General features: G+C 43.3%; 1 protein-coding gene and 1 long non-coding RNA gene across 4 annotated transcripts; one reads left to right on the plus strand and one right to left on the minus strand.

Moving 5' to 3' along the window:
• Positions 1–1,387: 1,387 nt before the first annotated feature.
• Positions 1,388–22,812, minus strand: dicer1 (dicer 1, ribonuclease type III). 3 transcript variants are annotated; one of them, XM_008400121.2, is made up of 30 exons: positions 22,630–22,812; positions 20,833–20,888; positions 19,719–19,803; positions 19,433–19,628; positions 18,459–18,621; positions 18,230–18,360; positions 17,106–17,240; positions 16,868–17,028; positions 16,557–16,725; positions 15,379–15,851; positions 14,890–15,022; positions 13,686–13,928; positions 13,463–13,617; positions 13,247–13,379; positions 13,092–13,167; positions 12,381–12,520; positions 12,121–12,300; positions 11,823–12,036; positions 11,250–11,403; positions 10,988–11,170; positions 10,086–10,191; positions 9,836–10,011; positions 8,710–9,349; positions 8,477–8,629; positions 7,618–8,238; positions 6,360–6,615; positions 5,410–5,678; positions 3,580–3,742; positions 3,424–3,499; positions 1,388–2,256 (listed from the first exon to the last, which is right to left on the minus strand). In XM_008400121.2, exons 4-30 carry the CDS (start codon positions 19,544–19,546, stop codon positions 2,091–2,093), a joined length of 5,583 nt encoding a protein of 1,860 aa, XP_008398343.1. In that variant the 5' UTR covers positions 19,547–19,628; positions 19,719–19,803; positions 20,833–20,888; positions 22,630–22,812; the 3' UTR covers positions 1,388–2,090. The 3 variants fall into 3 exon arrangements, with proteins under 3 accessions (XP_008398343.1, XP_008398344.1, XP_017158063.1); XM_008400122.1 differs by lacking the exons at positions 20,833–20,888; positions 22,630–22,812 and adding an exon at positions 19,967–20,048; XM_017302574.1 differs by lacking the exons at positions 20,833–20,888; positions 22,630–22,812 and having other exon boundaries at positions 19,719–19,960.
• LOC108165842 (uncharacterized) lies at positions 19,643–21,043 on the plus strand. The gene is made up of 3 exons (XR_001776162.1): positions 19,643–19,720; positions 20,819–20,913; positions 21,019–21,043. It is a non-coding gene; the product is annotated as an uncharacterized LOC108165842 (long non-coding RNA).
• Positions 22,813–24,162: the final 1,350 nt, after the last annotated feature.

The raw sequence follows: 24,162 nt of genomic DNA on the forward strand, positions 1-24,162 counted from the left end.
CCCAGACAGATGGCAACTTAAAAAATAAACTCAGAAACAACCCAGCAGGACCAAAACCGGATCAATAATTCACAGGAAAACAAATGAGGAAGAATCAGCCTTCATGAAATCCAATGGAAAAAGTTCAGGTCATTTAAAGCAAAACTGACAACTGCAGATTCTCACAAACATCAATCACAGAAGTTTGAAGAGTCAAAGAGGAATGCGATTCTGACTCTCAGTCAAACTTCATCGATTTGTGTTAGAAAAAAAAACCTAACAGTTGAAAGTTTCCTCTCATACAAAACTGAGCAACTTTATTAACTAGGATCTAACAGGAAGGCATGAGCTGGGTGGAGACCTGATCCAAACAGAACCGGGTTCTGACATGAGCTCTCAGCAGTTTTCTGTGGTTGGACTGATGGGAAGCAGAGGATCAGCTTGTTCCAGTGCAGCGACCTGCAGGAACGTTCTGCTCAACACCGGCGTTCCCCTCTTCTCCTTCGCCTGCTCCCTTCCACTCTGACATGAGGTAAAATATGGCGCCAAGTGCAATGCTCTTTGTGCTACATGTTTAAGAAAAAGGAAACGACGAGAGCCAGGAGGAGGAGGAAGAGGAGGATGCAGAGTCCGACCGAGACGTTTCACTCTACAGTCTGAGTTCGCCGCGGAGCCGAGAGGCGACCGCAGGCTGCACTCCGTCGGACCGGGCCGAGCCGACGAGCGGGCAGAAACGCGACAGGTCCGATGCTGGAGCTGCAGAGACAGAGCGAGGTTACCGCGGCGACACGAGCGGCTTGAAAACCGAGCGGCTCAACACACTGAAACGGACAAATCCGTCCAGATTTCTAACCGCCTGTCGCCGGATCCAGAGAAGTTTTCTCCATCACTTCAACTTTTCAAAAATGGAACTATACTGGGAAAATATCTGCTTTTAAATATACAGAACGTGGAAACTTTAACGTCGATTTCCAGCTGCTGATCATTTCCAACTGTGCAGCCCTACCCTTCAGTGTTGAATGCTGGTACACTGTACAGTCCATAAACGTGTCCAGCTGAAACGTCGATGAGTGGAGGATTCCCGCTGGAAGGCACTGAGGAACACGGCTGCAGCGGGCGTCGCCGTCACGGAGCTGAGGTAGAAACCACACGGACCCCAGAGTGCAGCCTGATGACCCCCGACCCCTCCGCAGCAACACTGATGATGCGTCTGCATGGAGCCAAACACTAACAGCTAACTTGGCCCCGCCCCCTCTTCTAACGAGCAAAAGGAGGCGGGGCTTCATGGCGACAGATCAACAAAAGGTCAAATAAGGAGGTATTGTAGTTACAGTGCAAAAAAGATGAGAAGTTCAAGCTTAATACAAAAACATAGCACCAAACAAACAGAAAGGAGACGAGAGATGCATGCAGTTAACTGAGGTATTCACGTAAAAAACAACAAAAAAAACAAACAGGGCTTATCGACCACATTTAGCAGGAAGCAACATTAATCAGAGGGAATAAAATCCGAAGCTCCTCAGGAATCATTCGGCCTCAGAGCGTCGTCACATGTTGGTTCAGCTTTGGTAGATCCGTTGCCAAGACGACTGCGCGTTTCCACAAAAGCCACAGCAACATGGGACCAACTACAGTAACTGGGAATGTTGGGATTCCTATTTCAGCATATGAGGGCCGGCCTCAGCGTCCGAGGCCGCATCATCATCATCATGGAGTTCTTGTTTGCAGATATATTGTCTTGCTTTGCTACGAAGGGGATTTTGGTGTCAGAGTGACAGATTGTTCAGAAAACTGGTGGAATAAGTGCAAACTGAGGAGGCGGAGAGCCGCGTTTTCGCTCCAACCGAGCTTCGTCCGTTCCGGGGTCGAAGCGCGAGGCTCGTCTCACGGACACAGCAGCACACCTGACCTCTTCGGCCGGGACGATGAAGCACTCGTGATCACACGAAGCACAAAGAAAGATTGTGTCTGCGCAAACAAACAAATGGAAAAAAAAGAGGAAAAAAGAAAAACAAAGGGGATTTGAGCTCAGCGTGCTCTGCTGTGGCGTCTCCACGGGAACGCCGCGCTGTTCTCTCCGCTAGGTGCTAATGCTGCGAGCTGCTGGCAGCTCAGTTGGTTTGGACCTGAGGTTGATTGGCTTTGAGGCTGCGCAGAGCTCGGCGGGCTGCCGCCGACTTGGCGATCCGGTAGCTGCGGCCGACTCCTTTGAACTTCCCCTTCCCGACAACTTCCACCGTCACACGCACCTTCCCGTCGTAGGTACGCTCCGCTGGGCTGCGAACGGGAACAGAACGAATCCACACTCAGGTTAACAAAGACTTACATTAACAACATCTATTTTTAACACACATTTGATATTTGCATTATTAAAACCATGACTCAAATATAATTTGAGATGTTAAATCTATTTCACTTTATGCAGTTTAAAAAGATGTTTCAGTATTGGGAGAAGTAAATGGTGGAAGTAAGGGGGCGTGGCCCAAATGTAGAAAGTTAAAAGTACCAACAAGTCAATAAAATAAAACTAGGAACCAAAATAGCTAGATTTTTTTTGTTTGGTGTTTTGGAGAAAAGGAATGCTATACCTTAAATCCAAAATCCATTTGACATTAAAAGAAAGGCATCTAGGTGCACAGTGGTGCAGTTGGTAGAGCTGTTGCCTTGCAGCAAGAAGGTTCTGGGTTCGATTCCCAGCCCTTCTGCATGGAGTTTGCATGTTCTCCCTGTGCATGCGTGGGTTTTCTCCGGGTACTCCGGTTTCCTCCCACAGTCCAAAAACATGACTGTCAGGTTAATTGGCCTCTCCAAATTGTCCCTAGGTGTGAGTGTGTGTGTGTCTCTGTGTTGCCCTGCGACAGACTGGCGACCTGTCCAGGGTGACCCCGCCTCTCGCCCAGAACGTTAGCTGGAGATGGGCACCAGCAACCCTCCCAACCCCATTGAAGGACAAGGGTGTAAAGAAAATGGATGGATGGAAAGGCATCTAGTTTACAAATTTAGTGTTCAATTGTAATTTGTTTAATATGGATCAGTTTGTTTCAAAATGCAAAATTTAGTCAAAATTAATAAATTCAACAAAGCCGGTGTTTCAAACTCTCCAGACAGACAACATTGTACTTATTATGAAAGCTTGGTTATAAAAATGCTTTGAGTTCTACTGAACATTTCCCATTGCAAGAAAATAAATTTTGGAAATAATTTTACTCCAAATACAAATAAAAAAAAATCTCCATATGGATCAACCATCAGTTCTGGACAGGACACATTGGTGTCTGTCTTGGATTGCCGTTAGGGGCCACACAGAATCAGTCCAAGGGCCACTAATGGCCTCGAGTCCGAACTGTAAACATCCCTGTACTAAAATCAGTTCATGAATATACCACATAAATCTGCTGCTCCCATAAATCTGACACAAGATCCCAGATGTTGGGATTTTCTCACCTAAACTTGGCAGTTTCTGGTTCCATCTCCAGGAGTTCCCGGACTGGAGAGCGAGGAACGTTGGCGGAGAATTTCTCTGGAGGAGAAAATTTTACAGTGATGAGGAGCGCGGACAGAAATGAGCAGACGTATCGAAGACGAAGTCGGCAGACTCACCGATGAGAGGCCTCATCATTGGATAGTAGACCTGCCACACCGTCTCCAGGGACATCCTGCTGTCCATGTAGATGGCTCCAGCCAGGGACTCAAAGATGTCCCCCATGGCCTTGGGCACCTCGATGTCCTCCTCCTTCTCCTCGTCTTCTTCAGAACGTCGCAGCTGCAGGGAAACAAGCAGCTGTTTAGCCCACAAAACCAGAAAAAACAGCAACTACAGACATTATACATTTGGGAGGCATAATTGGTACCAATAATGCCTCTAATCAACAAGCCTGTAATGTGATAACAGTGAAATATATAATGTAATCAAGTCAGGCTTTAAAACATAAAAATTACTAAACCTGCATTTTATAAAGGTAAAATTATTACATAATGCAACAGAAAGTTGCAAAATTAAAGGGTTTTGTTATATTTTCTATCAATTATTACATAATGTGGTTTTAATGATGTTTGATTACCATATTTTCCGCACTATAAGGCGCACCTAAAACCTTCAATTTCCTCAAAAGCCGACAGTGCGCCTTATAATCCGGTGCGCCTCATATATATGCCAATATTGAGCCACAACAGGTCCAACAACTACGGTAAGCAGCCGCCAACTTCATTTTCCCCGGTAGATGAAGTGCGCTGTGCATGCTGGGATAGTTGTCAATGCTGGTTTGTTAATAAAGTTTGATAATACATTTAAAGGGGGGGAGGGGCGGGGAAGAGAGACAGAGACTGTGGCAGCAGCGTGTCGGTTACCCAGAAAGCAGTTGGGCACAATATCCCAACACCGTGAGTGAAACAACAACTGGGGCAGACTACTATATAAAGTACTCGGGGATCATTTCTTTACAATGTGGATGTGTAATAATAGAGTACGGATCAAATTGGCAACCCAAACTGTTGTGTCTATTCTATGTACCTTATATATGAAAAAAAGTTTTAAAATAGGCCATTCATTTAAGGTGCGACTTATAGTGCGGAAAATACGGTACATTTTGACACTCATTGTGCCGTCATTGATGTAACTCAGAAAAACAGCTGGCCAAAAATATGAGATTATACATTACTAAAATATATAAACTACATAGAATATGTTTAATATGAGCAGAAGATGTGGGTTTAAACTCACTCTGGAAAATTCAACGATAAAGTTCATATATTTTGTGCACATGTACTGAGGAGGTCTGCGTTTGCTACAGGCAGTTTTTAAAACTGAAAAGTCTAAAAATAACTAAATCAAAATGAACTTCTCAACGTTTAAACAATTCAAACGTTGTCAAAACCCCCAAATATGAAGGAAGGATAATGTAGCTCAGTGGATTTACAATCCAGGCTCAAATGCCAGCAGAGAATATTTTGATTCCAGAGTTAAAATTGGACTAAGACATTTCATGCTATGATTTTAAATGAGCATCAAATTTATGCCAAAACTTCATCAGCACCCAAACATAAATTATAAAAAGACTAGTGTAAGTTAGCAGCTTATGTTTTAATAGGGATGATAAATAAATTTCAAATTAATGCAGAAACAAACTGAAAATGTCCCTCAACTTTGTGATTTAAGCCACTCAGAATCTTTAAAACAGAGTCAAACATCATAAAGCATAGAGTTTCTACTTTTTTTTTTTCCCCCAGTCTTGTATGTTTGTGTTGTTCCTGAGGCAGAAACTCCTTCCCAGGAACAACCGGAGCAGATCTGGTGCCAAGTTACTCATTTCCAGGCAAATTAAATCCAAATGCCGGCTTGTTGTCGGTCCTGAACCCTCTGGACCACAAAGCGGGTTCCTGTATCAGGTTTCTGGCTGCAGGCCTCCGCTGTTCTCAGTAAAGCGGACTCACCTCGGAGTCCATGCCCTGCATCTCGTCCTTCTCCAGCTGGAACTGCACGAAGTCGTCGATGACGTGGAACAGCTCCGGAGAGATGGCCTTGAAGAACTTGTGGTAGTCGTATTTGACGGCGAGCGAGGCGAAGATGGTGTTGTTGACGAGCGCCGAGCGCAGGTCCGTCAGCACGCCGGGCGAGTGCTGCCGGGGGTCTTCGTAAAGGTGCTTCGTTATGAGGTAGTCTAGGATCGCGTCGCCGAGAAACTCCAGCCGCTGGTAGCAATCTGAGGTCACAGACGAGAGGAGCTGGATTAGGGCTGGGTGAGATGGATTAGAAATAATCATACCAGATCTGATTTCTAATTTTAATAGATTTCTTGCCCACTTTTTTTTCTAAAAACAAAATTACAAGAAATATTTACAAAAAGTGGCAGTTATTTAAGAGAAAAAAAAAAAAAGTTTCAGAAATTAACATTTTAAAATTTACAAACAAGTTGTTTTAATGAGAAAAGAAAATAGCTTAGTTATCAGGATTTTATGTGACCAGCTCAGTTCATGTGGTTGTTTGAAATTAAAACTATTGTGCAAAAAACTACTGCTAGTCCTGCTACTGATGACAATCTGACGCCGTCATAAACAATAAAGTATTTCTATTACAAGATACTTGACATCTCTCATCTTTTTTTATTTTTATGTTTCGTGTTGGAGCTCTAATAATATTTCTACTTTATTCCGGCAATGTTATGACTTCTTATAATTCGAAAACATAACCCTGATACTCCATCATAGAGTTGACCTACAGAAGCTCTAAAACATGCTTGTCAAACAAGATGGCCGCCCTGCGTGCGCTGATAACTCTCTAAACTATGGAAACCCACGGAGTGGATTGATGAAAAAAAAAAATAAAAATAAATGATTTATTGCCCAGCTGGAGTCAAAGCGTCACCCAGTGCTCCCAGTCTGACCTGTGATGGTGTTGTAATGGTAGGAGGCGTGGGTGAAGGCCTGCAGCAGGTAAGCCTTGTTCTGAAACGTGTAGTTGATTTTCCTCTCAAAGTTCTCGAAGCCCGAGATGAGGTGCTGCAGCGTGCGCTCTGCGTCAGGATGGTCCAGCATGCAGCGGGGCGGGATCTTCAGCCAGCCGTACATCAGCTCCACGGCCGGAGTCAGAACCGCCGGAACCACCAGCACCGTGTGAGACCCCCGCTGCACCGGCAGCACCTGCACACAACAGGAGACAGAGAAACATCCGGCATCAAGTTTTAAATAAGCAAGTGATGCTACTACAGTTGGATTAGAAAGTTTTGCCCTCCTTCCACACTGGTCTGGTTTATTCAGGGGTCCAAACTTCTTGTCACATGAGCCAATAGCGCCAGCTCAAACTGACTCGCAGGTGAAAAAATATTTAGGGGAAAACAAAAAAAAAAAAAAAAAGAAAATACTCACTTTTCTTACATACTCAATAATAAACCAAGTTGCAATACTTGAATTAGAGTAAAATAGTCGATTCTTTTGTTGGAAAGAGATCAGTAAATAATTTTAGATAAACGTTTGGAGGGTTTCAAGGTTTGCTTCATTAAAACAAAGAGGGTCCCCTTTGCAGACTAAAACAAGGACATTTTCTGAAAGAACCACACAGAGCAGTAATTAAGAGAACAAAAATATATATTTTTCATCTAAGATATAAAAAAAAAAGCCCAACCTGGTTTAAATTCTGTACAAAAAAAATAAAAAAACTCCTATTAAGAACTTTTGTATTGATGTCAAGTAAAACGTTCCACGTGTGGATGTTAGAAGTACCAAACAAACTATCAATTCAGGCAGTAAAGGTTTATTTTCTTAAAGGAATGTAATCGTTTATTTGCACATTTTAATGCATGTTTAATACTGTATAAAAAGGTCAAGTGGCTCAATGATAAATGTGCACTTTTTTATCTGATCAGAATAATCAATTTATCCAATAATCTTTAGTCGCACTTTGTGCTGTAGCCAACATTTTCTCTTGCAAGATTTTAATTTGCTTCTAATATTTTTGCCCTGATTAATAAATATACTCCATCTGTATCACACACCATCACTGCAAAAGTCACACTTTGAACACCCCTGATTTAGTCTGTTTTACTCCAGAGTAACAGACTAATCCAGCGTTTCTATATTTTCCTCCACTGACCACAGACCCAGAGACTCCTCATGTCCAGCCCAGTTGGAGATTCCCCGTCTCACCTTGAGGCCCAGCGAGCAGAGGAACATCTGGGCGGCCCGCTCTCCACAGCTGGTCAGGTAGCAGCCCAGCAGCGCCTCCACACAGTCGGCGATGCTCTTGTCGGCGATGCACTGCTCCGTGTGCAGGTCGTAGGAGATGGACTGCTTCCCGAGTTCGGTGCCGCAGTTCTCCTCCGACGGGTTCCAGAATCCCACCACGAAGTCGTCCTCCTCGCCCGCCTTGCTGGGGTCCAGGTAGCACATGGCGTCCCACGAGCTGTAGTCGAATTCCTCGGCCGCCGAGCCGCAGTGCGCCTGCTCAGAGTGCTGGGCGGGCTTCTTGGGGGCCTTCCAGTCGTAGGAAGAGTCCATGGAGGGGGAGGAGCCTGGGGCCGGGCTGAGCGGCGGCCCGAAGCCGCTGATGGAGATCTTCTTCCCGAACGCGCCGGACCCCAGCAGCATGTTGTCGATGAAACGGATGTGCTCCTTGTAGTATTCCAGGTCGTCCTCCATGTTGACATCATCCTTCGGTTCGTCCTTCAGCATCAGCTCATCTTCGTCCACGTCTTCACCCTCGTCGTCCCGGTCCTCGTCGTCGAAGTCGTTCCCAGATCGCCCGTTGGACACCAGCTCCTCTCTCGCCTGGATGAAGCACAGGAAGCGTCAACCAGAAGGTCAACAAGTGGTTATTTCACTCATCACATGGGAAAAATGTCTTGTTTTTAAAATAAATAAAAAAAGTCTATATCTTGCTGAAAAGTTACTTCTAAGTCCATTTTGTCTAATATCAGGTGTACCAACATATGTGCACAAGAAACTAGACCAAAAATTCTTGGTGAGATTTTGGGTTTTTGCATAGCAGCAGGAATTTGGCTCCAACCTCCTCCGAGTCCACTCTGTCCGAGCTGCTCTTGTCCTGGTTCACCACGTATCCGGGCGGCAACCAGTTGACAGGAGGGTCAAAGATGGACACCACCATCCGGCTGGGAAGCCCCTTCTTCTTCCCCAGACGGTACAGGTTACAGTTGCTCACCTGTGGGACACAAAGACCGTGAAGAACTGCTCTGGTTCCTGGAATCCAACACAGCAGCAGCCGACCTCAGCGCGTCTCACCTTCTTGCTGCGCATGTAGCTGAGCCTCCCTTCGTGTGCGTCGGGGTAGGTGCAGAACAGGTAGGTGGTGATGGCGTGCTTCAGGAAGGAGTCGCCGAGCATCTCAAGCCGCTCCAGGTTGAAGCCGTCACTGGCGTTGGACAGAGTCAAGGCCTGCAGGATGAGGCCGGGGTTGGGGCCCAGGTTCCTGGGCGAGTCCACGGCCCGGGGCCCGGCGGTGAGGTCAGGGGAAGGTGCTGTACGAGTGCAGTCTGAGGTAGCTTCATTACTGTGGGGTGAGGTCCTCCTGGAGGTACATTCATGGCTGGGCTGAGGAGAACTGGAGCCGAGGGGCGTCTGCGCAGGAACTGAGGTAGCGTCGTGTTTCCATTCAGAGCTGCCGCCGCAGCCTTGGCAACTGTCATGTTGGTGAAGGTGCTCGTCTCTGTGGCCGTCGTCCGTCACGGTAGTGCCGTTAGTTAGGTTCTCCGTGCAGGGCCCCTCTGCAGGGCCCGTGAGGGGCCCCTGGTGACTGCTGGGAAGTGCTAAGAAGGTAAGATTTTGGTGCTTACAATCTGCTTCTTCGCTGCAGGATTCAGGACAGGGGCTGAACGTCTTAATGTCGATGGATCTCTTCCAGCCAAAGTCCAGGTTTGGATACCTGCAGACGGAGAAACCCGGCATTAGAGATCAGCTGCTAGCTTACAGGGTCACAGCAGGTTCAACAAATTACATGAGAAACTTCCTTTAGTTCAGTAAATCAATTCAGAAAGTGAAAAACAGTTTGATGGATGATAAATTGCCCAATATTGCCGTTTTAAATCCATTTTCAAGCAATATAATGAAAGTTTTCCCCTTCAAAGACCAATAAAGCAATAAACAATGAAATAATCTTGTAAAGAACTCTTAACACTGAAACTGGAAGACATTTAAACAAAACACGACCCTGATCTATAATGATGCTGTTGATCAGGGAGGAAAATGTTATTTTTTCCTTTTAGTATTTATAAAGAATGAACACCAGGTGGCGCCAGTTTCCTTCTCACAGATACAGAAAGATCTCCGATATCTGCTTCAGAGAACAAAATCTCAAGGTTTTCCTCTCAAACCCAAGAGAGGTTCTGTAGAGACGGGTCTGCCGGGTCACCTGAAGTCGGTGGGGAGGGTCTGCACCCCGACTCCAGCTTCGGTGGCAGTCTGGGCTCGCAGCTCCTCGGCCGTCAGCAGGCAGTGGAGGCGGTACAGGATGCTGGGCAGACACACGGCTTTCCTCCACAGGGAGGCGGGAATGGGATGGATGGCACACAGCTCCGGAACCAGAATCTGACACCAGAACAGTAATGAATCAGGGGAAACAGCTGTCAACACACAAACGATGAACACCCTGCAGATTCTACCTGTTTGTTCTGCAGGCTCTCCCACTTGGCTTTCCTCTTCTCCGCGCTGCTCAGAGGCAAAGCCTTCCCCTTCTGGTTCAGGTGTCGGGGTGTCAACAGGTTGAGTCTGAGGACAGCAGAGATCCGGTCAACTGGAGCCGAGCAGAGACCCGGCTGAAGAGTTTCTACTTTCAAATAGTATTTTGATAAAATGGATGAAATCAATATATCCTGATAGCTGCAACCTCTCAGCAGGAAGATTGCTACAAGTTGTTAAGCATAAAGCAGGGTTAGGTTATAAGTACAGATGCTGATTAAAATTACAGATCGAGTAACTAGTTAGGCAGCCCCCGTGCACTTAAAGCACTTTGAATTACCTTGTTGTTGAAAATGTGCTATATAAATAAAATTACCTTACCCAACAATTAACCGACAAGCAGCCGTTTTATTGAAAATCTGTTATCTATTGTATTAAGAGGGTTGATCAGCTTTCCATAGCGTAAATAGCTAAACCTTTCATAATATACCGAATTTAAAATAATTTTGTGTCAGCTTTATAAAATGCCAACACATAAAACATAGATGCATTTATAAAATCTAACAAAACAGGAACCTCTCAAGTTTGAGTAGAAAACTAAAAGCTGAAAAGAATAAACTCCCCAGCAACACAGAGGGATGTTCATACAGATATATCATGTTATACCATTTCTGTTGAAGGAATATCAAAGCTCCACTGGTGGAAAGAAGGAATCAGTTATTGAAAGAAAACCATAGGCGACTGTAAAAATGTGAAAGAAGGCACTCTGATCACACACCACTCCCACTGTTAACACTGATGGTGGCATCAGTATTAGTTTACGCGTCAGAAATGGAAACGTTAAAGATCAGAACGTAAACGATGTGAACATGAAGGAGAGCTTCACCTGGACGAGGTGTGGTCGACGTCCAGCAGCGGCTGGTTCAGGTTGGACAAGTCCAGGTTGTATTTCGTTTTGTAATACTCGGCGAAGGTCTCGTACTCCGGCGATGGGAACCTGCTGAGCGGCGTCAGGTCGGTGTAGACGTCAGCGACGTAGAAACGATGCGGCTGGTCGAAGTTACGATACCTGAGGAGGAAACGATGGACAGGTGTTAAGCGTCTCACGCCGGCTCGGTGTGAAACGTTCGGAGCAAAGCTTGGCGTACCTTGGAATGATCACAGCATCCTGGTAGTCCTCCAGCTTGAAGATGAAGGGGTTCTGCTTGGTGTACTTAGTGGTAGGAATGCCTGTTCGGGCCTCAGACTTCTCAATGTCCTCCATGAACATAAAGTCCATGTCCAGAGTGTCGGAGTCTCCAACTGGAGACAGAGATGGGATGAGGTCAGGCGATACGGCTTAAAAGGAAAATCTCACATCTCTTCAAATCAGATATGATGTCAGATTTTTTTCTAGTTTTCTTTTCTAAAAAAGATAATACAAATGACAAAATATTCTGAAAATCAACATTTCTGCAGTTTTCAAACTCAAATTCAAGACTTAAGATAATTTTAACACCAACAGAATTTAAAATGTTTGCACTCACCGATGTTGGACACAAAAAAGCTAGCTAGCAAGCTAGCATCTCAACAGTCACTGAATGTAATGAATGATATCCGAGTGCGACCCAAATGTCTCTCGGAAAAACTATTCAAAACTTGGATTTAAAATCAATTTATCGCCACAGGATACAGACAAGAGTGTGACCGCTGAGGAAGAGGAGGAGCGAAGGAGCACTCACCAACATTCAGAGGTAGAACGCAATAAGCCGAGTCAGCCAGCGTGGGTTTGAACTCCAGTGCAGGTTTCTCCAGGCGGAGGATGTGGGAGAAGATGTACTGATGCATGCGGGTGATGAGGTCCAGCTGGGCTGAGCTGAGCGTGAAGCCAGACTTCTGCAGCTCGATGGAGATGGTCACCTCGCCCGAGCGGGTGTATACCGGGAAATGAGGGATCTGCAAAAACCATGGACACACAACCCATCAGAATCCCAGAGGGAGGAGAGAACATTTCCAGGATCGGTGCAGGCGGAGACGTACTCGAGGTATGGGTTTGGCAGTCAGGATACCGAAGCACCGAGTCGTGTCCTCGGGGGGGTACAGCTTTCTCCTGCGGAAGTTCAACTCATCGGGGAGCGGCGTGGTGAGGACCATCCCAATCACATACAGGAAGTAGGTCTGCTCCGGCAGGGCGTAGCTGTCCTGCAGACACTCTGGTATCTGTAGAGGAGCAAGGAGCGTCACAGTTTATAATCCAGATCCGATTCATGACGAACCCGACGGAAAGCAGTGGAACGTACGGCTTTAGGGTAGCACTGCCTTCTCTTGGTGGAGCCGGGTCGACCCGGGACGTTGGTCTCCTCCTCATCATGAAGGTCCAGCTCCTCCTCATACTTCACCGTCTCCTTCCCAACAGGCATCAGGTGGTCGTCCAGCTCACCTGCGATGCAGTACAGAACAGGATGAGCCGATTGATCCAAACCCGCCTTCATGACTACGGATGCATCCAAATCAATGGTATATTTGATCAAATCGATTAACTAATGACATCCGCCTCGATTTTTTTAGGCACTTTGTGTTGTAGTTTGGCCACCATTGATAAACAAATTTGATTTTGAGTTATTGTGCTTCGTGGAGCAAAGCTAACATTCCTTAAAACGCAACAACAGACGGTACTTATGGATGAACATTTCTCTGTTCTCGTTTCACATATTTTACTCGTTTCATTTTATTTTTCTATTCTGCAACATAAGAGGTTCCTGTTTTGTTATATTTTATAAAAATTTTTAATAATGTGAGAAAACCACAATTTTCTGTTTATTCAGTCAGTATTTAAAACAGAAGATGTTAATTTTCAGCTGTTAATGTCAAAATGATGCAATTTTATTCAGTTTAATCCGATTTGTTACTTTAAAGATAGTTGACCCTCTTGATCCAAGAGAAAATTCATTGTTAGTTGATCAATAATATAAATCATTTTAGATTAACTCATTAATCCATAATTTGTTTACCTATTTTATGGAGTTTTTCACAGCAGAGCAGAGCAACAGCTTTCTCAGCCAGCCGGGCGCAGTTCATGACGGGACCCTGAACACACACGGACATCAGTATGACTGAAAGGTGGAACTGCGGTTCAGCAGAGGAACCTGCGGGAAAGCAGCTGCACCTTGACGGGGACTCTCAGAGGAGAGTTTATGGGCAAGAAGAGGGTGGACTGGAAGCGTCCATCGCCCGTCTCCATGGTTTTACATTTGGGAGCGAGGTGTGTGAACGGGTCGCTGGGCAGCCGAGCGCAATACCTGAGAACCAGAAACAAAGAAACCGCTTTAGCACGAATTCTTTGTTGAGAGCTGAGGTAACCATGGAGACCAGAGGGGAGGACCTGTTGATGTGTCCAATGGCCGTGTTGATAGTGACCCGTGGGCCTCCATCTTCAGACCGCAGGACGTATGGAGGGAGGAGGTTATCGTCGTCCAGACTCTGCTCTGCCTCAAACTCTCCAGCCTCCACAGACTTTGAGCATTTATTCCTCAGGATCTGCTCAGAGGAAAGTCACAACACAGTCAAGTTTCCTCCTCTTCGTTTTAAAATTAGATGTAAACTACCTTCTCAATGGCCTTGTAGGTGGTCAGATCCTCCTCGAAGCTCTTGGTCCTCTCAGAGTCGGCCAGCATGATGTAGTTGGAGACGGGGGCCCGGGCTCGGCCCTTGGACTGGACGTAGGACCTGTACTCTGTAGGCAGGTCGAAGCGGACCACAAGGTTGCACTTTGGAATATCCACACCTTCCTCTACGATGCTGGTGGCGATCAGCAGGTTGGTTTCGTGAGCTCTGAACTTTCTGAGAACCTGCAAGGAGAAGATGGTGGATGGGAGATGGATTCAGTTCTGATTGTTTCCCCAACAATTCAACCATCCTGCAAAATCTCCAACTGTGGTTTTCTCTGGTGTTAGACAGTGAAATATAAACGTTTGATGTACAATTTAAACAATTTAACAAGAGTAATTTGTCTAACGTTTGGTGACAGTGAACAGAAAGCACAGGAACAGAGTATCTGTGCATGACGAGCGCCTGAGGAGACGACACCCAGAGTGACTGATGCTCCAACGGAAAAGACAAAACAAAGTTTCTCATCTCTTCAATATTTGATGAAATACTGAAAGATTTTTTAAAAAGTGGAGTCTTTGTGCAGCAAGCTGCATCAGTTTTTCTTTTAATCACTTCTAATTGTGCAGAGAATGTAAACTTCTAAATTAATTGCAGCATCAAAGTCACATAATATATACAGCTCAAAGTTAATAGAAATGTTCCAGTATAAATCATTGTCATTTCAAAAAAACAAAAAAATATTATTCTCTCATATTTGACATCAATAATATAGTGAGTAGCCACACTGTTTTATTCATAAATAACTTAACGGTAGATTTAGTTTGATTTTCTCCCAGTTTTAAGTGTCAGTCACCAAATAATTTAGGACGGTTTTTCTTTATTTTACTTTAAAAATCAACCATGTCTATGTAGTTGGGGCAAGAACCTCCAGTGAATAAAAGTTGCCTATACAACAGTAAACTGTCAACATTTACATAAATAATACATTTTCACCTCATTTTTTATTATTTAAAAACATTTTCCTCCAACACTCTGGTTGCAGTCTGCAGCTGTCCTGCATGTGTGGGGTTGGTCTACCTGAACAGTGCAGCTCCACTCAACTTTCTAAATATCCAACCAAACATTGTTGGTAAAAAGTTAATTTCCACCTGCTGCTCTGCTGCTTTCAGAGCAGAACAAAGCACCAACACGTTGGTTTACCTCCTCCTGCTTCCTGAACTCCACCTCCATCTGCTTGTTCCTCGGCTGGTTCTTCCCGATGCTGTGGCCGGTGATGAAGTTGCTGCTGATGTAAGCCAGCTCCGGGTCCTGCTTCCCTGCCTCTTTGATTAGACTACAGACAGAGTTAAATGTTGGTCCTCAACCAGTTTCACAGCAAAAGAAAAATGTCAATTTATCTTTATTACTCTGAAAATTAATCCATTAAAAAAAGGGAATATTCTCCAGATTTTTCATTTACCATTTTAGCCTTTTTAAAAACAATATTAGAAATACAAATATACAAACAAACAATTTGATTGCCCATTTAAATAAGAAAATACAATTTAATCACAATTATTCATTTCAGTCGTAGCGAGAGCCGTTCAGCTGATCAAATAAACCTACAGAGCCTCATTTAGTAGATAAAAAAAGCAAATGAAGAGCCATTGATGAAGACTACCACAAGATTAAAAGTCTGGGTCATCGTACCGGTTCAGAACCACCGCTGTGTAGCGCCGCTCCACGAAGATGATCCCACACAGGATGTTGGTGAACGGGGAGGGAAAGTTGGCCTCTGGCCTCTCTTTGGCCTCCACCTCCTCGTCCTCGTCTTCATCCTCCGAGTCGCTCCACGACACGTAATTGTCCTGGTTGCGGTTGTTGTACCACTCCACACTCTCAAACTGCTGCCGCTCCAGCGGTTTGTACTCGTGCAGGATCTCAAGCAAGCGCAGCACCTTCGGCGTGACGAACTTGAGGTCCAGGGAGGCGGGGGAGAAGTGCTCCTCACACAGAGCGTGCACCTTCCGCAGGATGGTGTCGGTGAAGAGCAGGAACTTCCTGTTGAGCTCCTCCTGTTCGTGTTTGATGTACTTCTGCAGCTCTCGCACCATGATACCTGCAGCCTTGTCTGCACACCAAGGACCCAGAACCAGCAGCACGGCCCGGCAGTCACTCAGGATCTGCGGAGAAATGGTCAGTTTATACAAAAGAAACCAGAAAGAACAAAAGAAGCAGTGCTGCAATAAACAATTTTAATAATCGATTATTCTGGCAATTAATTGATAAATCGGGAAAAAAAAATGTGTACATTTTGCACATTTATTTAACTACTTAAATTTATATCATATTAGAGATGCAAAAAACTAATTTAAATATGATAATGTACATTTTATTGCCTAAATGCAATAACAGTGTTCTTTTAGTGTACGCATGATCACTTATAGCAAGGAATACATCTGCAGCAAAAAAAAAAATATGTGAGAAGCTCAGATTGTTCTGTTTGCACTTAGCATCAATACAGTTTAGGGTTGATCTGATTATTAATAATTGGATAGCAACGCGAGCTTAATAGGATATATTTTTGTTTGTAGACCAGGTGAAGCCAGAGGAGAAGTTCTGCACAGAAAACATTTACAAACAAAGGTTTTCCATCTTAAATGCATAATTGTTTTTGTACAGTTTTGTCATAATTACTGCTCTGAATATGATCTTCCACAATTTGACTTTTTGATTCTCTTCACGCCAGTTAACGATTAATAGACAATTATTAAATTAGTTGAATTATTTCAATAATTAATCCGATCAAAAACTATAAAAAGCTGTTCATTTCTCGTTTCTTTCTGAGCCAAAACTAGGATCAGAAACATCTATGGTCCGACTCAGACCTGTTTGGAGATGAATGTGGGATCTCTGTCCTCTCTGGAAAACGGGACGTTGCAGTCGTTGAGGAAGAGGAGAGCTTCATCCAGCTCCGCCTGCAAACGGGATGAAAGGCCACTCCTGTCCACATAGGGACCGCAGTCCAGCACCACTTCCCTCGGCTGAGACGTGTACCTGAAACATGCAGCGAATGTTAGGCTTTTAAAGATTTGGCTGTGATTTCTGATTGAGCCTGAAGCGTTCAGTAAAACTAAACCTCAGTTCTGATGAGGCCCAATCCCACTCAGCAAAACTGTTCAATGACTGCAATTCCCACCTGTCGAGGACCACCAGGTCAGTCGCCGTTTCAGCGTTGCTTTTCAGGATTCTCTCTAGATTCTGGATCTTCTGCTCCAGTTCGGATGGGTCACACTTCCCATTGAGGATGGAAGCAGTGAGGCCCAGTATTCGTGGTCCACTAGTGCATTCCTCAAACAGCTGCACACACAGAGAGAGCAACCATGTTGGCACAGATTTCCTGCGTGTTCGGCTAAACTTACTGGGAGGAGCCTCGCCTTCATGATGTCACAGTACGGATGCTCCGTTATCGCCAGGTGACAATCATCGAACACCACCAGGTTGATTTTAGACAGAGGTAAGATCCGACTCTTCAGAACATGAAGGAAGATGTGGCACGTCATCACCAGCACCTGAGGAAGGAGAAAACTGATCAGAGGACAGAATCTGAGCCGCAAGAACGGAAATAGCTTTCCAACCCAGGCAGGAAAGGAATAATTGTAACACAGCTACGGCTGGGAGATAAATTGTTTTTATCAATTAATCAAATTCTTAGTTTTTGAAGATTTAACTTTTGGAAAATCTGGAGTTTTTCCTCCATAGTTCAGAGTGATGTCAGCACATCCAGAGCCGCCATTTTGTTTGGCAAACGTGTTTTACAGCGTCTGTTTATTTGGACTTTGAATTCTGGTCGACTCTATGACGGACTGTTGGAGTTACGCTATGATTTTTTTATTTTTAATTACGGAATAAAGTTAAAATAATACAAGAATGAAGCTGGAATATTATACGAATAAAGTTATTTTATGAGAACTTGAACACAAAAAAAAAATTAGAAGGGTAGTGTTGAGCATCTTGTGAAGTTAGACTTTGGTATAAATTTTAAATAAAATTTTATACAAATACTTTATTGGCATCACATTATCAAAAGCAGGACTTTGAAAAAAAAAAAAAAAAATGTAAACAACCGAGTCCATTTAAAAAAAAAAAACCACATGAACTCAGGTGCTCACATCAGATCCTGATCATTTTTTTGAAGCTTTTTTCTAATTAACTCAACTTTGCATTTGATTTAAAGATGTTTTTTCTGGTAAAACTTCATATTTATTCAGCTAATTTTATGAATATTACAAAAATTCTCAGAGGTCCCAATACTCCATTCTAAAACTCACAGAAGAGATGACTGAAATAAAAACCACTTTTTAAAATCATTTTAATTTCTTTTTTTAGAAAAGAGAGCATAAAAATTTTCAATTAAAATTGGAAATCAGATCTGGTATGAAAATATCAGATTTTATTTTAAAGTCGTATCACTCAGCCCTAAATACGTTGTTGATTTTTTTGCAACAGCCCACTGTGAAAACATCTTGGAGTTGCTTTTCCTACAGTAAAAGACGAGCACCTGATTTGTGGAAATCTCCTGCCTCCATCTCTGATCCGACCAAGCTGACGCCTCCTTCCAGTCCGAGTATTCCCCCACCTGGAGGTCCGAGTGAGTTCTGACTGCAGCCGCTTGCTGAATTACAGACGATACTATAAAAAAAAACAATAAAAAAAAAAAACATTCGCCGTTAACCAACCAAACAGATTTTAACCTTAAAATGAGTGAACCAGATGTTTTCTCGGTTTACCTGAATTCACCAGGAAAACTGTCCTTTTGGCATTTTCCTGGTAGCTCCCTCGGATTTGGTGGGAGAGCTCTTTAGTTAGGAGTACTGCAATAAAGGTCTTCCCTGAGTCCGTGTTCAAGCAGACGATAGTGTTGCGTTCAAGAGCTGCTTCGAGAAGTTCAACCTACAGACAACAATCCAATCGGGTACAAAGGTCATGAATGCTGAACATTAAGCACTTTTTATGCATTTTCAAGGTAGGTTTTTAAACTTTTTCATCACTACACTTTGGAGATAACAAAAAAGACAGTTTCAATTCACTTATTACCGTTAATTTCTCGTGACAGTACCGAGATTCTAAAGCATGTTTTGAAATGCCACACATACACTCCATAAACACCTGACTGATCAGAGAACAAAACACTAATTCAACAAAAAAAAATCCTCAAATTTCAATAATGTTGTTTAACATATAAAATGTAGGAAATGTTTAGTAAAACAGCAAGTCATTGAGTCATTAGAAATAATTAAACAATCCAAACAAATTGTGTCAAGGTAAATTACTCTCCTGCTCAAATTAAACGCTTAAATACGACAAAGAAAAATATTCTCGCTTAGTTTTCTGGTTTTTAACAAATAGAAATAATTTTGGTAATTCCAACCAACCTAAAACAAGAAAGGTTTGGTCTGATTCAAGTTCAGACATTGAGATAAAAACGTATCCATGCATCTTTATTAGGTGTAAGAAAATATCTGCTTTCTACTATAAATAACATTTTCCAAATTTAGGCTTTTGATCAAATGTTAGATTGCACTTCAATACAAAACTGAGCAAGTTGAATTCAAAGCACTTTTAAGGACCTTAAACACAAATCAAGGACCTTGAAAACACCTGAATGAATGATATTCAAGTGTTTTCAAGGATTTAAGGCGCCTAAACGAAGCCTGGAGTTTAACTGCATTACAGGAAAGTCAGGAGGGAGCAGAGGGCTTGCCTGATATTTCCTGGGCGTGTAGATGTCGTCATGGATGGCCTCCTGCTGCCACGGCAGACCAAAGAAGGGCCCCATGGGTGAAGTAGCAGGGGTGACGAGCTGCAGGCCTGCCATGCTTCACTGAGCTGAGGTGAAGGGGCTGCGCTCCTCCAGACGTCCACTTATCTCATTTCATCTTCCCCTCGACTGAAGATCACTAACAGGAGAGAGGAGACCACTGATGAAAACCTGAGGAAAGTCTTATTCCGGCTTAATCCAGACCAGATTAAACATGAAAGATACTCACAGGTAACAGCTGAGTTTATTGACGAGCAGAGAGCAGCTAATCTGGGCTTCATGGTAACATTTCTGTTCCAACTCCTGATTCTCTCCTTCATTTAGGTGGAAACAGACATAACAGAAATACAGTGCAGCGTTATCCTCATAAATTCCACACACTCGCAGGGATACACACACCAGCCACACTCAGCCTGGAGGAAACATTTAGCTCTTAACTGAAGTGATAAGACTGCATGTCCACAGATTAAAACTTACAGTCTTGGATGTTTTAGAACAACGGGGCCCACTGCCCTGCATGTTTTAGGTGTTTCCCTGCTGCTGCACACCTGGGTTAAATGAACAGGTGATTAACCGGCTTCTGCAGCAGTTGCAAGAATGCAAAGGAGGTGATGCAATAATTTGAATCAGCTGTGCTGGAGTACAGACTCATCAAAAACATGCAGGACCGCAGTCTCTGAGGACCACTATTTAAGAAGATATAAGATTATATATATATATATATGTATATATATATATATATATATATAAAAGATATTCATAATATTTTCTGCAGTCTTATGAGTGATCATAAATTACTTATATTAATAGCAGAAACAGCGTCATGCTGGTTTTACATTGACCGTTCACTTCTTTTTTAATATGGCACAGTTATCCGACTAATGTTTAAAAACTATTCAAGCAAGAAAGTGGCAGAAATGAAAAAATATATAAACATGCAGCAAAGATGCTCAGAGCATAAGCTGAACCCAAGAATAAGCTGAGAATATGGGACGTAAGCGCTGCCACAACACTGCCAGTAACATTTGTAAAGATTCCTATACAAGTTGAGTTCAATCAGATTTAAAAACAGTTCAAAATGGTAAAACATAAAAGATCAAATATAGGGCTAGGGTTATTATTAATTAATAAGTCAATGACAGTGAAGGATCCAGGTTCACGTAACCATGAGTGTTGCGGTCAACCCGGTTCTCCTCAACTGTGGTGCGTTTACTGATCAGAGAAAAAAATCTGACTTTTACATTTTTAGATCAGGCGGTCACTGCTGAAGCAGGTTAAGCAGAAAAATCGCCTGATTTCTAACACAACACTGTTTTAATGCATTTCTAGACCGAACGACTCACCTGTCAGAACGGGTCATAAGGCAGCAGGCAGACTGAGTCCTGCAGCTCTGCACTAACTGCAAACAAAAAGAGGAGCAAAAGGTGAGAAGCACAACATTTCAGGTTATTTCTATAATGAAGACACTAAAGGACCAGATAAAGTTGACTCCATCACTAGCCTAAAAACTCTTTGTCATTTTGTTTCAGTATGAAGAAGGTAAGAGCACAGCTGCGTTGGATCAACCTGCTCTCAGGGGTCCTGGCAGCTCGGTCAGAACCAGACTATTTCTGTCCTGTCAGTTAATTATTTACAGGCTGCTTTTTATGTAATGATGAGGATCAGCAGCCAGATTTAATCAGTATTGAACTTCTTATACAGTGATAATGTTCTGTTAGTCAAATCGCTTCCCAGTGATCCTAAAGATCTTCACAGTCCTGATGTGTGGAAACTCTATTCTGACTCGGTTTGGTTTATTTCTGTATTTTCTTTGACTTTTTTTCCAAGTTGAACCAACGACCCATGCATCCCTGACTGCAGAAACAAAAGTTCCACAATTAATAAGATGGAAAATCTCAGAAAATTCAGAGCAGACCAGAATCAGAAGACCTGAGTGGTCTGGAAGGTTACTGCTGAGACATCAAATATTCTTCAGGCGATAGGAGAACGTCTTTGTAATGGTCTTTATGTGACTCTGGAGGTTCATCTCTGAATCCATCTATACACCCAGATTTCAGGCCTTCTCTGTAGTGTTTAGCTGTAGTGACTGAAGCCGCCAGATGACTAGATCGTTCCACTTTGGGTCCAAAGATAATAACTTCAGTTTTGCTTCAGTCCAGCTGGAAAGTGTTACAGCACATTGTTTTGTTCAAAGCATCTGTTCAGTCTCCTAATGACATAGTAATGTAGAGCTGTGGATCACCTGCGTAGTTATGGAAACCAGATGTCCCGGCAAGGATAAGTGGGAATAGACAATAGATAAGCCAAAATTGGACTGTGTATGGTACATCCTGCCTAGAAGGACATATCCTGTGACCCAATAGGAGGAGCTGGAGAGAGTTGCTTAGATAACTTTACTGGACAAATCTGTGAAATGGACACCCGTATGAGAGGATACACTGACAACGTGTTGGTTCATTTAGATCTCAAGAAACTGGGTCAATATGGAGAAAAAGTGCAGAACATTTCTGATCTATACGATGCACCTATAATTATTATTATTGATCACTAACATATGAATGGAACTTGAGTTTCAGTTCCTATTCACCTGGTTTAAGTTATGTGTTTACCTTCTGACGTCACCTGTCAGTGATGTTCAGGTAGAAATAAACAGATTTATATCTGTAGGTGAAAGCAGACAGAGCTCAGACTGGCCCGGGATCAGAACCAGGGGGTTCCGCCGAACCTAAAATAACCCTAAGAGCCCCCAGCCGGTCTGGGACTCAAACCAGGAGTCCCTCGATAAACCGGGAACAGAACCAGGAATCGAACTGGGACCTGCGATAATAGCTTTTAGCCAAAACTGAACCAGAACCCCTCAGCCGAACCTGGTCAAGAATGTTAGCAATGCTAGCAGGTCAAACATGTTTTTAAACCCGTCTGGTTCTGACTCGGTTCGTATTGGTGTTTTTTTCCCGACTAGATGTGTCTGTGTGACTGGACCAGAAGCAGGGCCTGAGTCCCGCAGCGTGGGGACGGCCCCGCACCGCCACGCTCCTCCATCATCATCATCATCCTCATGTCAGTGGGCTAACAGCTAGCAGGGCCGCTGTGTAGCGCAGAATATTCCAGAAACACCGAACAGATACGCAGAAACTCACCCGTGGAGTTAAATCCTTCTGATTGTCCCAAATAAAAACATCTGAACTGGCTCCGTGGAAATCCTCGCTGCCATCCAGGCTCGGTGTCCTGGTTTGTGGCTAGTTGTCCACGGGGGACCACTTCCTTTACCTGGGCCTCTGCTACGCTAAATTATTTACGCTATCTGCGCAGCCGCAGTTGTTCAACCCGAACACTAACCTACGTAAGTGGACCAGAATAGGTTTCCTGCGTACGGAGCTCACCCGCCTCAGACGGAAACTGCACATTCCAGAGGTGTAGAGAGATTATTTAGGGCCGTGGGAGGCCTTTAAAATACTGAAAATATCTCGGAAAATAACAACGAAGGTTCTTAAAACAACAATGATAATAAATAACAGAGATAAAATGAGAGTGACACAATTTAATTTTTTGCTCCTTTAAAAGTAAAGTGTTTTGAAAAGTTGTTTTTTTTTGCATTGTACAAACTGTGCTAATTATGTGTGTAAGAACTTTAAAAAAGGACCATAATCACAAAATAAAATAAGTGGTTTAAATAAAAGTGTCAATAATATTACTATTGCTGTCAAGATGAGCAAATATACACAATTTAAACTATTGTATTTAATATCAATTAATATTTGTATAAGTAAATAAACTACAGAGGTACCATCCATCCATTGAGTATACCCACTTTATCTTGCAAGATTGCCAGGGGCATTGTGCAAGTGCAGGTTACACCTTGGACAGGTCACCATTCCATTGCAGAGCAACACAGACGCACACAGAGACACACAATCATATTATAAGCACAGTTCAGAGAGACCAGTGAACCTAACAGTCATCTTGTTGAACTGTGGGACTAAGCTGGTGTACCTGAGACAAATGGAAAGACCTGGTGTACCTGAGACAAATAGAAAGACCGAAGGCTGTGATTTGATGTCAGGGCCCTTTACAGCTCCTCCAAGGTGAACGCTATAGATCTAAATTAAAAACCATAACATTCTAATTAAGATGAGAAGATACATTGTAGTTTAATTTGACAAATTCCATTAAAATTGACTCCTCTGTTGAACAGTTGTTAGCACTGTTCAGTACACAGGAAGTTGTTTTGTGCGATCCTCAGTATATATATATATATATATTTTATTTTTATTTTATTTTTTTACATAGTTTAAGGAATTTCTCATATCGGACAGACAATACCCACTATAGGGGATTATCCCGGTGTCTCTGGTGTTGCTGTTTTCTTTGTTTTCCATCATATCACTACTTCAAACTGGTTCCACAACCCTTTCTTACTTTAGCATTGTGATTACAGTCTGTGACTGCATCCCAAAGTGGAGCGAGGGCGTAACATCTGTGGGTCGACTTCATCACCTCTCCTGCTGATTGCCACGTATAAAGAACAAGCAAATTACAGATTAAGAGAACGATATGAAAGGGGCTTGTCATCGTTCTGTACACTCAGTAGTTTTGTTCAATGGTCAGTAGATGGCACCATCAAGCTAATAAAACAACTTTTATTTTTATTTCAGACAAAAAAGAAACTACAA

The sequence above is a fragment of the Poecilia reticulata genome, linkage group LG22 (genome assembly GCF_000633615.1).
Source record: "Poecilia reticulata strain Guanapo linkage group LG22, Guppy_female_1.0+MT, whole genome shotgun sequence".
In the NCBI taxonomy this organism is placed as follows: Eukaryota; Metazoa; Chordata; class Actinopteri; order Cyprinodontiformes; family Poeciliidae; genus Poecilia; species Poecilia reticulata.